This window comes from Miniopterus natalensis, chromosome 22, assembly GCF_054644295.1.
Source record: "Miniopterus natalensis isolate mMinNat1 chromosome 22, mMinNat1.hap1, whole genome shotgun sequence".
Taxonomy (NCBI): domain Eukaryota; kingdom Metazoa; phylum Chordata; class Mammalia; order Chiroptera; family Miniopteridae; genus Miniopterus; species Miniopterus natalensis.
Genome location: NC_142102.1, coordinates 12,345,333 through 12,358,222, shown reverse-complemented (window position 1 = coordinate 12,358,222; position 12,890 = coordinate 12,345,333). Strand labels below are relative to the sequence as shown.

Genomic DNA, 12,890 nt, shown 5'->3' with positions numbered 1-12,890 from the left:
CAACAGGGTGCCAAACATTTGCCCCACTAATATCCTGGCCCTCAGGCACTACTTTTAAATCTTAGGGTACTTTGCTGGTTAACTTGAGAGTTTTTCAGAAAGCTTCAGAAAGTTGGGATCTCCAGACATGACCCCAGGGCCAGCATGGTAAGGGTGCAGATAAGAGAATTTTGCAATGGTGTCCTTCACGCTGTAGCTCTAAAGCTAACCAAGTCAGAGACTCGTTGGACGGCAGGCACTCTGAGCACATATTCAAGGTCTAAAACACGGTGTAATGTATCTTGGCCGGTGTGGCTCAGCAGTTGGGCATCAAGCTAGGATCCAGGAGATCCGGGTTGGATTCCGGGTCAGGGCACATGCTTGGGTTTTGGGCTCAGTCCCCAGCAGGGAGCGTGCAGGAGGCAGCTGATGGATGACTCTCTCATCAGTGATGTTTCTATCTCTCCCTCCCTCTCCCTTCCTTTCTCTGAAGTCAATAAAGAGGTTTTTTAAAAAAATAGGTAAATAAAATAAAACACTGTGTAAGTGCAGGACCCTTTTATAGGGACTTACTGTGTTTCTACTGGGCAGCGTGGTTCTAGAATGCAAATGCAATGCACTATCACTGCTTATTTACTTGGCCATAGAATCTTTTTTCGCCACGTAGTCTTTCTACAGACTAACAGCCCGGTCAGCAGTGCCACTAGTTGACACAGCACCATCAAAATTCTAGCTGGACGCTGCAGGTGTGCCTTTTCCTTGGCACATGCACTATAACCGCAGCAGCCTCCTTCTATGGGAAATATTTTTGATGACCCAACAGCACCGGTTTGGATTTTTCTGGATGAGTGGCAGCACTGTGGACTGGGGGACAGATAGGAGGCAGAGCAAGTGGGACAGTCTTGCTAAAACCCGGGCCAAAAACACTCAGTAGCCCTGCCATGGGGATGGTGAGGAAAGGATGGACCAGAAGCATGTAGAAACAATGGGTAGAGGTGAATGTGGGGCATAAAAGTGTAAGGAGTCACAGAATTTTAAAATTGGAAAGGTGCTTACTGATGCCTTTCTAACCCATCTCCTCATGTTATGGTTCAGGAAACTCCAGTACAGGGCAAGTTTCAAGGAAGGACGGGAGCAGGCCCAGAGCCACGAGAGTCCAGTCCATGGAGCACATGAAGTCCCACGTGAAACCCCCCCAGGTGCTCCGTGGACAAAGATGGAAGGACTGGTCCAGAACTAAACATATTCCATTTGAAAGTCGAGGCTTTATTTACAACGATACTCAAGATTTAGCAAAAGCAAAAAAAAACAATCTTCCTTCACATCTACCAGCAAGGGCTGTACTTTATAAACAAACACGGAAAACACCCTGGGGCAGAAAGGGAACTCTCTCCTGTGATGGGTCTAAATCCCAAAAGAGGTCCGTGCTCCCCAGCAACGAGCAGGGTGGCCAGGGGCCACTGTGTTGGCAGCTGCACGCCCACCTCCTGTGTCCCTTGGGGAAGAGTCCAGGGACAGCTTCAGGCTTTCACCTCGCCCATGGCCTCCATGAGGCGGGCACTGTTGGTGACTGCTGTCGTCAGGAAAATAAACCTGTACCCTGAGGACCCAAAGCACCAGCGTATGTGAGTACGAGCAGACTGGTGGCCCCCAGCACTAGCCATGCTACATAGAGCCCTCCCAATTCCGCAGCCAGGGCTGGATCAGAGCACCATGCTCGGGGCACAGTGACAGCCCTGCCCAATGGAACTGGGCTCTCTGCTCTTCAGCCCACAGCAAGGGAAACCCAGAAGGCAGCAGAGAAACCTTCCTGAGCGCTGCCCTTTGTACCTGAGCCCTGTACCCACAGCAGCCTGTTGGCAACCTTCTCACCTTTCTCTCTGCCCAGGAACCGCAGGGCTGAGATCTCAGAGAAAGTGCAGCCGCCCAGGAACACCACCAAGATGAGGCGCAGGGACTCGCTGGAAGCCTTGTCTTCCTTGGTCACGTCTGTGGAGAGCAGGCAAGACTCAGCTCTCAGCTGGCAAGCTAGCACCAGGGCCAGGGACGTATCCAGCCCTCCTCCCGCCACCTGGCCCCACCTGTCACAGCCACGCACCTGTGAATGCCAGCTCACTGCAATTGAGCAGTCGCAGCACCTCGTCCAGGCCCTGCCAGCTTCGCCGCTCCAGCACCTGGGGGGCAACGGGCACTAGTCTCTTGTCTACCCAGAGATGAGGTTAGGAAACGGAGGCCAGAGTGGCCCAGCCATCACGTGTCTTACTAGTCACCAGGGCAGGCAAAGCCTGGGACCTACCGGGGACCAGGAGAAAGGATAGTGAGACACCGACGGGAATGCGGGGTGCTGGCTCTCACCTGCTCAATGACGCGGCAGCTGAGGGGCACGTAGGCACCACTGAAGACGTACGCCATGTCGCGCGGCACCTTCAGATCGTACTCGCCGTCCACGCGCGGGATCTAGAGGGCAAAGGGGCTCCATGAGGCAGGTGACACTCAGCTCTCCGGTCACCTACAGGGTCAGAGAAAAGGGGCAGGTCCCTAAGAATGGTTCCTCCTTCAACTGAAGGGAGAGGCAGCCGCGGCCTGAAAAGAGCATCCGTTCAAGATTCCAGCCGCTGTTCCCTGCCCGAGGTCCTCCTGACTCGGCTCCCATGCCCCCTGAGAAGGGCTGGAGGGGAGGGTCCCCTCTGCTGACATGGGACATGTCAGTGACATGGGAGGCATCTGTCACTGAAGCAGCACTTAGCCCCTTCTTGGCCCTGTCGGGTGCTTGTTACACGTGTCCTGACCGAATGTGTGTCTCGTTAGCACACGAAGCTCATGCTGTCACGCTGCCAAAGACAGGGTCCTGATGAAAACCAAACGAGTTTTTTGTGGATTCAAACGACTACAAGGACTGACCCCGTGGCCTCCCGTCTGTCTGCCCCACATACCAAATTCAGCTTCTTGCTGATGGCACGGAAATTGCTCCTCTTTGCCAGAGAGCTGAAGGCATCAGTGATCTTTCCTGGGAAGAAATCCATGCTTGGTCTTATCTAAGGTCTACGGACTCATGAAACCGCCGCAGACGCCGCCATCCCGGAAACGAGAGGCCCGCCCTTCCCATGTAGCAGGACCATCACGGCTCTGAGCCGGTCATCCACGGTTCCCCGGAACTGATCCACCATCCCCCACCCCCACCCCCTTCCTCCCTGGGTGCTGCCGGTGGAGGGAAGAGGAGGGGGGAAGGGTCACTTGTGCTCCATGTTCACCTGCAGCCTTGTCTGTCACCAGCTTGCTCACTTTGCTCTCCACAGCGGTGAGGGTGTCCCCAGGGGCCTGCTCCGTTAGAAGCCCTGCTCGCCGCAGATTGGAGAAGGTCAGCAGGTGCTCAGGGCCATAGCTCTGAAGAAAATGCAGTTGGGTCTTTACTGAGCGTCCACCAGGGTCTAGCACTGTTTGGTGACGTGGAGGGGAAGGAAGGGAGGATGACACAGTCTATGCCTTAAGGAGCTCATAGTTGTTTGTGTGAAACATTTCTTATCAGAAATAACCAAACACCAAACCGAGAGGAAGACACACACAAAAAAGACATTCTGGCCTTACCTGCAGATACTGTGTTTTCAGGGATCGGTAATCCTTGGGGATCAAACCTGAGAATAAGGAACATAAGACAGGTTCGTGAGCCAGCTGAGGTGTACTGAAGTCTAAGACCAAACCCATCAACCAACCAACTACCCTCTTCCCCCCAAGAAAACCTGAACCAGGAGGAAGGACTCAGTAAATCACGTTAACCGTGTACCCTACACAGTTGATTCTACACAGACTCTTCGATCTAAGCTTGCTCATGGAAAGATAAAGCCTGGGTCGGAGAGGCAAGGAAGAGCCCTGAACCACAGAGGCTCGAAGAGCACAGAAACAAATGCTGATCGTGGAGAGATGAGGTGGGAGGCAGCAGGAGGAGGCAGGACTTCCAGGCATCTTTTCCTGGCGAGGGGCTTGTTCCCCTGGGGACCTCCTATGGCTACTGAGGAACAGGAAGGGTCTTAGATGTGTCTCTCCTCTGGGGTAAAAAGAAATGGGCTTCCAAACACAATAAAGGGGACTCAGAACAAGCACACCCCTTCTCTGGGTAGAGAGCAACCTTAAACACTATTTGCTGGCTGGAAGCCCACAACCGGAAAAACAAGCTGTGGCTTGCTGTCCCTTCTCCTTGGATGGCATCTTTATTATGAAACCTTATTGCAGGTAAGGGGACAGCTGCAGCAAAGAGACAGGTGACACTCTGCTCTACACCTCTGTGGCCCTGAGATGTGATAGCCCTTGTCCACGGGGGCCTGGATGTGGTCCCACTTAGTGTGGGGACGCTAATGTACCCTGTGACCTGGGGATGTCTCACTCGAAAGGAAAACTGCTTTAATTTTACAGAGGAAAGAACACAAAATTACAGGGCAACGTCCTGACTGCTAGGGTATTTATTTCTGTCTTCAAGATGACATTTTCTATCCCTAGGGTACGGCTTTCGACCTGGCACCTTTGGTCCCCGGGGCTCACCATTCTCAGTGATGGACAAAAGGCACATGAGGCGAAGGCTCTCTATGGGTGACACCTGCACAGGAAGAAAGAGCCAAGGGAAGGTCAAGGCTCATAAAACAGGTTCCTCTCGTCTCTTCCGTGGGGGGAGGCTGACCCCCGTTCCCACCCTGCCGTGCACCACCCACCTGCCGGTCGATGTGCTCCTCGATGTAGCTGGTGCTGTCCCGGATGCTGAAGCCCTCGAGCAGCGCTGTGAGCAATCAGAGGACAGCCTGTTAAGGGGAGCGATGCAGCTGCTGCCTGCCGTCCAGGCTAACAGGCGTCTATCTCCCCTCTCCTCCTCTGTCCTGGGTTAAGGGACCCCCAGACTTCTAACAGGACCCAGTGTTCTGCCCAGCCAGTGTGTGCTGGAAAGAGCTAGGGGGCCTCTCTCCAGGGCAGGACGGGGCTGGGGGCCTGGTGCGGCGGGCAGTCACCATGCTCGGTCTTGATGAGCTCCTGGAAGTCCTGCTTGGTTTTCTTCCTCATGATGGACTCACAGGCCCCTATATCTGCAAAGGATGAAAAGCTCTTTACTGTCCAGAAGACTTCAAGGCAAAATGCAGAAGTGTCTCTTCTCACTTCAGACCAAACGAGACCACCATTTGCAACATGACCAGGGATCTCTTCTGGAGGCAGGTGTCCCCGTCACACTCCCCTCACCGCCCGGCCCCCTGCGGAAACCTACGCAGACTCAGCAGACGGTGCTCCTGCTTCAGTCCTTTCAGCTCCTGGGACACGAAGTTCTTCATCTGCTTGATGTCCATGCCTCTCCGACGCTGGGGGAGGGAAAGCCCCAAGGTCACCTCTGCCTGCCCTCAGGTGTGAGAAACCACAGCCCTCCCTCTGTTCCCACTGATCCAGCAGAAAAGTCAGGGAACCCATTGTGGTGTCCGAGGGGTAGCCAAGGGGCAGCAGCCTTGAGAAGCCACTGAGGAAGTGGAACTAAGGACCCGGGCCTGGAGCCTCACGTCATACTGGGCCTGCAAGTTCCGGGCCTTCTGGCTCAGGAAGCCAAAGACATTGGAGAAGTGCTCATTACGAATCTCATGAAAGACCTGTGGGGGGAACAAGATGGGAGACTTCCTGTACAGACCACACCTGGTCCTTCCTACCTGGTTCCTGTCGAGATTGCACAGGAGGGGTGCCCAGCTATTGCAGCAAAAGTAAAACAAGAGCTGAGCTGGCAGCAGAAAGTCTATGTCAAATACCTGCTACGTGCCCTAGGGTGCGTGTGTCATTGGCAGGGATCCCTCTGTCCTGTGGTCTCAGCCTCCCCTCCCAGGATGAGGGCCCACTGTCTCAGGGAGCAGAGCCCCAGGGGGCATCCACCACTAACACCCACCCCTCACCTTGTCCTCGGCGTTGAGCAGCACCTTCAGGCTCCTGTCAGAGGATGTGACTTCCGGGCCAAAGTCCACACTCCCTTTGAGAGCAAGGGGACAGCGATGAGGGTCCCCCATGAGGCCTTCCCTCTCCTACCCTCCCCAGAACCACCAATAAAAGGGCCTCCACACTATCAGAAGCCGGCAGTTTGCTCAGAGTCTGGGTCTTTCCCACCAGCCCCATGCCATGCAGGAGGCCCAGTGGCTGGGGACCACCTCCATCGTGCCAGGATGCCACTCACCACACTTGATGCGGAAGGTGTCGTCCACCAGGCCCTCGTAAACCACCTGGGAGCACAGGGCTGTCACGAAGTCCACGTCTGAAACCAAGATCCAGGACCGTGAGCCCTGATGCAGCCTGCGGCCCAGTTTGCTCAGTATCTGGCTCAGAGGCCTCTCCCAGGCCCGGTCAGCGCTGCACTCCCAGCCCAGCGTGAGGGTCTGGAGACAGAGCAGTACTGCACATCAGGTACCTCGGTCCAGAAGAAAGACGTGTCCAATTTCCGGCTTCCGGCCTTTGGTTTCACACTCCTCCTCCTCCTCCAGTGTCCTCCACAGTTCATGGGCCATCTGCCAGGGACCAAGACACTCTCTTTTACATGGACAGTGGTGCGGGGAAGGCCTGGGGGAGGGGGGGGGTCAATCAGGGAATAAAAGGGGACTTCTGTAATACTTTCAACATGAAAAATAAGTAAAAAAAAAAAGACATTCTTTTTTCCTCCCAACTTTTAGTTTTGTTTTACTTTAATTAAACTTTTTTATTTTGAGATATTTATAGGTTTATATGCAGTGGTAAGAAATATAAGACATCCTTAATCTTGTGTCTAAGTCCCTCCTCGATCCCAAGAGGGGAGCTAATTATTAACATTACCGACTCTGGTCCCATCTGCTCCTATCCCTCCCTGCCCGTCCTGCCCACCCCCATCCCAAAAATAGAGATTCAGGGAAGCTGCCCAGAGGCCCTAGCTCTTGCCCTTCTCTTAACCACACCAGTTCCCCTCTCTGAGGAACTATTCTGCACCAAAGAAAGCAAAGGAGAGAATATAGCTCTGGTCACAGATGCCCCGGCCAGTGGGTGGTGGGGAGAAAACGGAAGAAGCAGGCTCAGCCGCGCTCACCTTGGCACACCTGCCGATTCCATAGCAGTTGGGAAAGGGCCCGTAGAGAGTGCTAAGAAGGTGCAGGGCCTGTGCCACAGTGTTGATCCAACGCTGGTCCCCTTCCTGCATGGGAGACAGGGGCCACAAAGATGGGAGTCACCCAGACAGACCCATCTGGACAGTGGCCAGCCCTAGAGCCCTGGGGCACGAAGGCAGGGTGTGGGGAATGCTTGAGAGTTCACTTTGGCCCCCAAGGAAACCCAGTGGACACCAATCAGTGGCATGCAATCTCCCAATCACTGCCATGCACAGTAAGCTGTGGGAGTCGGATGAAGGTACATCAACAGTGCCAGCCCACTGGACCCCTGCTGGTCCCCACCCGTCAACGCTGAGACCCAAGGGCCCCGCCTTTACCAGGAAGTAGTCCCTGAAGAACTCTGGTAGTTCCATGCTCAGCAGGTCCACATCAAGAGGCAGCAAAGAGAAGGCCCACTCGTCACAGCTCACATCTGTGGGGACAGAGACATAAGCCTCCCCGCAGAAGGTGTGTGGCTCCCTGTTGAGGGGAACACCCACCAGGTATGCAGGACACCTGAGTGCCTCCAATGCCTGCGTCGCACTGAGCGCGACACTCAAAGACGAGTAAGACACAGCCTGCGCCCCGAGGAGCTCAGAGTCTGGTAGGAGACTACACAACAGCCTGTAACAGGGTGTGACAAGGGCTGTGTTTTCATTAGAGTCCCCAGGAAACATTCACTCACAATTTTACAAATAGGAGCTGAAAGACGCACACGTGCGGGCACAGGGAAAACGGTGGGGAAGAGAATGAATGGGCCCCAGCTCCTGGGGAGACCCTTACAGTCTAGTGGGAGAGACACGCACCAGGCAGATTTAATTACAAAGAAGTAAACCAGCAACCCATGAGCACAAACATTTCAGGGTCTAACCTCCAACAGGGGTGGCAGAACCGACTTCCCTAAAGAAGTGACTTTTAGGCTCAGACTCTTACGTGAGATGTGAGAAGGTAAAAAGCATAGGGTGGGGAATATTCTGGGCAACAGGAAGAGCACGGGCAAAATCCCCATGGCTGGAGGGCAGCGAGTCAGAAGAAAGGAGCAGCACGTGACAAGGGAAAGGGGACAGGAAGGGGCAAGGTGGCAGACAGCATGGAGGCCGATGCCATGGTGAGGACCCTGGGCTTTCTCCTGAGCCACTGCAGGATGTTGGGCAGGGAGTGCTGTGATCCGGCGAGTGTTGCGTGGGGAACGGAGTGAGGAGGGCACAGGGGAGGGAAGGCACAATTTTTCCTCGTGGGGGTCTCGGATGGTAACAACAGAGCAGCTGATTTCCACTGATAAGCCCTTGTATCCTGTCCCACTGCCCCCCTAGTTCCCATTCGCAGGCACCTCTCTTCTCGATGGGCCAATAAACAGGGATGAGACCGGAAGGGGAGGGAGGGGGACTGGGCGGGGGAAATGACACTGTTCCTTCTGCCTACACTGCCCCTCTCCGCTCACACTCCTCTCACCTCCATAGATCCCCTCTTCCTCCAACACCATCTCACAGGCGTAAAACTGAAAAAGAAAAGGGAGCTGATTAGGAAGCACGGCTCCTCTGTTCTTTGCGTCCTTGGAGGTCCTCCATGGTCACTGATGAGGACAACACCTACTGAACCTGGTAAGGGAACCCGAATGCTTAGATCTAGAAAGGGCACTAGAGTCACATGGCCTAACACTGTGTCTCCCTGTTGCTTTTTTCTTTTTTAAAATATGTCCTTATGATTTCAGAGAGAAGAAGCGAGAGGGAGAGAGAAACATCAATGATGAGAGTCACTGATCAGCTGCCTCCTGCTCGCCCCCTGCTGGGGATTGAGGAGCCTGCACCCAGGGCCTGTGCCCTGACTAGGAACCGAACAGTGACCTCCTGGTTCATAGGTTGACACTCAACCACTGAGCCACGCCAGCTGGGCCCTGTTGCTTTTTTTCTCCCAAGAAACCAGAAGAGCTTTCAAAGGAGGAGGTAACGGGGCTGTCACGGAAGGGCTATGGAGAGGCCCCTCGGACAGCCCCACAATCTGGATTGGGGACAGTTTATGACAGCACCTCTGCTCAACAGTCAGGTCCCCATTAATGAGACAGCGGCAGGTGTTCGTTGTCACACGCAATGCGCTTTGAGGGAGACGGAACTGTTGGCCCCTTGCCCTTTCCTGGTCCTGAATCCTGTCTCCTACCTTATCCAACTCCCCCGCCGGGATCCAAACTCACCTTCTGGGGGCTGAAGATCACTTTGTATCTTCGCGTTCGGCCAGCCAGCTTGTCAGCATTGACAAGACCTGCAGAGAGGGGAACAAGGAAGCAGATACCCTCCACCCGTGGCCTGGCCACTCCGACACTTCTGTTCTTACGAAGGGTCCTTATGGCCGAGGCCCTGAGATCTCCCCCACCCCTCCCCAGATCTTGGCTACACGCTCGCTGCGCCGTGACATACTCACTGGCGATGTATCGCATGTTCCTGATGCGCGGTCTGACCAAGAAACACAATCTATGGGGGAGAAGGGGAAAGGAAACTCAGTGCAGGAAAGTCAGGAGGCTGGTGATGGCTCCATGCGAAGAAACCAAAACAAGGCCAGCTCTTTTTTTTCCTAAACATGTTTTTATTGATTTCAGAGAGAGGAAGGGAGAGAGAGAAAGAGGGAGAGGGAGAGGGGGAGAGAGAGAAACATCAGTGGCAGGGAGGGGAACCGTATCACAGACACCACGGTACAGGATCTCAGCCACAAACACATTAGGGGCAAAGTGCGGTACATCCCCGGTGTGGAGCCGAGTCTGACTCCCCCAGACACTCACTGTTCGTTGGAGCTCAGGGCCGGCTTGGTTTCCACCTTGTACAGCTTGTCTACTTCGTGTTGCTGCAGAGAGAAGCCACAAGGCATGGCGCATAGAGGGTTTGAAAACCCAAAACGTGATGCAAAAATGGGGGACTAGGGCTCCTATTTATGCTAATTCTGGGAACCGAACTGCCTCCCTCACAACCATTCACTGAACCTTACTCAAACTGTCAGCAGATAAACCAAAAATAAAATAATTCAAAAAACAATACAGACAACAGCACTGATCCCCCTTTTTGCACCCCGTCCAGCTACCCTGTAAGGGTAGTCACTCCTTAATAATTTGTACTGTTCAACAAAAGAAAAACTGCTTAATGAGGAAAGAGTGGCCTGAGGCGACCTGGAAGAAAGGGCAGGTACCTTTAGGATGGAGACACTGGCAATTCGATCCAAAGGGCTCATGAGATCTGCCTCAATGAACAAGTCCTTCTTTCCTGGAAGCTGAAGGAGACATAGTATCCTGGGTCACTCACACGTCATGAGCTCCCTTGGCTAAGAGCTCATGCAGCCATACCTTTGTGGGGTTTTTTTTTGTTTTTAATGTTTTTATTGGTTTCAGAGAGAGGAAGGGGGGGGGAGAGAAATATCAATGATGAGAGTCACTGATCGGCTGCCTCCTGTACACCCACTACTGGGGATTGAGCCCGCAACACAGGCATGTGCCCTGATCAAGAATCAAACCATGACCTCAACCAGTGAGCCACGCCAGCAGGGGACAGCCATTCGTTTAACAGAAGCACAGTCTCTGAGCTTGAAGGGTGCCAGACATCATCTACCCCAGCACCTCATTCACTGATGATAACATATAAACAGCTGACATTTCTCTATATAGTCACTCGTCTTCTCATTTTCTGTACCAGCAGAAAACTATGTCACCATCTTTCTAAGGTTAACTCCTTGTCACTCAGCCCTCCTGCTAGCCTGCAGCCTTGTTATGCACCACTGTCCCTCTTCTCCACGGCCTCCTCCACTCTGCCTCCAGCAACCCCCGGGGGGCAACTCGTCCCCACCTACACAGCATTTACAAGCTTTTCTCCTCGGTCTCACTTACTCTCTTCCATGTGGCTCTCACCTGAGCTAGTGGCCTTAACTAGCATCTCTTCAACTCCTGACATTTGTTGGGTGTCTTTTATGTGTGAATCAGGGCACGGAAAAGAGAAATAAAATACGGTCCCAAATCCCCTGGGTTTCTCCCAAGTCTCCACATTCATCCAGCTGCAGCTCTACGTCTCCATCTGCTGGACGTTACAAGCAGTGTTTCCTACCCGCGAATCTTCACTTCACCCTATCCTAACCCAAACTAACCAACTTTCCCCACCGAACCTGTACTTCTAATTCTTTTCTTTGTTTTTCCTACTTCCATTCAATATTCACGCAACATTCTATGTGCCTGACTCTAAGCTAGGTACTCATGGGGTATATAGAGTGTTAAACAAGACGGACGCGTTCCCTGTCCTCCAGGGCCTTCCAATGCGGTGGGGAACGTCGGCATTAAACAAGTAACTATGTATGTAACAATTACGTTTACAAGGGTACTAGCAGCATTATTTTACTATTAACCCAAGTTTTAAAAAAAACCCTCAAACTCAGCTTTGCTTCCCCTTCAACCTTTACAACCGGTCAATACGTCCCCGAATCTTCTTTCACCAGGACTTAAAATTCCATCATTTCCCTCCATTCCCAGTGTCGTTAATTTTGTGCAGGCCTTTGTTACCTCGGTCTCACCGATGCTCTCCGAATGGGCCGGCCTGTTGCCCATGTACCTGCCTCCACACCCATATCTACGGCTGTTAGAATCACTCCATGCCCCAGATGGGGAAAATACCAGTGGCTGCCTATTGTGTAACGTCCGATCGCTCTCTTCCCTGTGCATGCCCCCTCCTCTCCCGGGCCCTCCACTTTGCTCCTCTTACCCAGCCACCTGCCAGGAACCATGGCCTTCCATCTCCAAGAAAAACATGACTATTCTTCACGTTCCAGCTCCTTGAAATTCCCAGATGGCTCGGGCTAGAAGTGACTGCTTATTCTGAACGCTTCGGGCACCCTGGCTATCACTCATTCACCCCGTGTTATGGCTCCTATTGGAGTGTGAGCTCCCTAATAACAACGAAGTCTCAACCACCTTCCCATCCCCGCGGTGCCTGGCTCGGGTGGTGTCGCCCTTGCCTGTACAGGAGAAAGGGATTTCCACGAACTCTCTGGCCAGGTCCAGGCAGCTGGCTGTGACTGCCCTCTGTCCCCGTCCACACCCCACCACACCCCGAGTGCTTCATTTTGGATCTGCCACGGAAGATCCAAGGATAATAATACCAAAGGCCAAGAAGAAACTCAAGGGGACTCTGCAAAGGAGAAGGAATCATGAGCCCAGCGGGTGCAGCAGAGGCCCCGGCCTGGCGGGCACTGACCTGCTCCAGCAGGTAGATGAGCTGGTCTCGGGCCAACCTCTTGAGCATGGAGAAGTCGGGCAGCTCTGGGGCGTCCGGACGATGGGGGAAAGCCATGGCCGCGGGGTGTGAGAGGAGGGTCGCCCTCCGCCCTCGGGGCGCCGGCTGCAGCCCAGGGCAGGCACCGGGGGGCTCCCCCTTCAGGCCTGGGCCCAGGAAGCGCCCTCGCTCTTCAGCGGCGCTCGGGGGCTGAATGGCCACCTCCCGGCCGGGGAGCGGCGGCCTCGGGACACACTCGACTCGGGCCTGCAGCCCCCGCGTCCCGACCCCGGCCCTCCCCGCTCCGGTCCGCGGGGCGCCGGGACTCTGGGCTCCTCGGCTGCAGGGAGAACCCCGCCTCTCGCCAGGCAGAAGCGACTTCCGGCACCTTCCGGAAGTCCCATTCGCCCAACCGGCGCGTGGCGTGTCGGGAAGCCGACGGCGTCCTGGAAGGGACACATGGAACGGAAGTTGACGCGTCGACGTCGCAGTCTCGTTTCCGGCCAGAGGGGAGCGTGCCTAAGATGAAACTCGGGTTTAAGGGGCGCCACCCAATTATCCT

At 54.3% G+C, this 12,890-nt stretch overlaps 1 protein-coding gene across 2 annotated transcripts; it reads right to left on the bottom strand.

Annotated features, from left to right (window-relative positions):
- Positions 1-1,224: 1,224 nt before the first annotated feature.
- On the bottom strand, positions 1,225-12,490 carry VPS33B (VPS33B late endosome and lysosome associated). 2 transcript variants are annotated; one of them, XM_016217145.2, is made up of 23 exons: positions 12,311-12,490; positions 10,266-10,346; positions 9,865-9,926; positions 9,510-9,559; positions 9,283-9,350; positions 8,547-8,592; positions 7,433-7,527; positions 7,037-7,141; positions 6,392-6,488; positions 6,161-6,238; positions 5,886-5,959; positions 5,505-5,591; positions 5,222-5,312; positions 4,971-5,045; positions 4,680-4,744; positions 4,513-4,567; positions 3,565-3,611; positions 3,231-3,363; positions 2,913-2,986; positions 2,335-2,436; positions 2,078-2,153; positions 1,852-1,968; positions 1,225-1,579 (listed from the first exon to the last, which is right to left on the bottom strand). In XM_016217145.2, exons 1-23 carry the CDS (start codon positions 12,404-12,406, stop codon positions 1,500-1,502), a joined length of 1,854 nt encoding a protein of 617 aa, XP_016072631.2. In that variant the 5' UTR covers positions 12,407-12,490; the 3' UTR covers positions 1,225-1,499. The 2 variants fall into 2 exon arrangements, with proteins under 2 accessions (XP_016072631.2, XP_016072632.2); XM_016217146.2 differs by lacking the exons at positions 1,225-1,579; positions 1,852-1,968; positions 2,078-2,153 and having other exon boundaries at positions 2,406-2,827; positions 12,311-12,488.
- Positions 12,491-12,890: the final 400 nt, after the last annotated feature.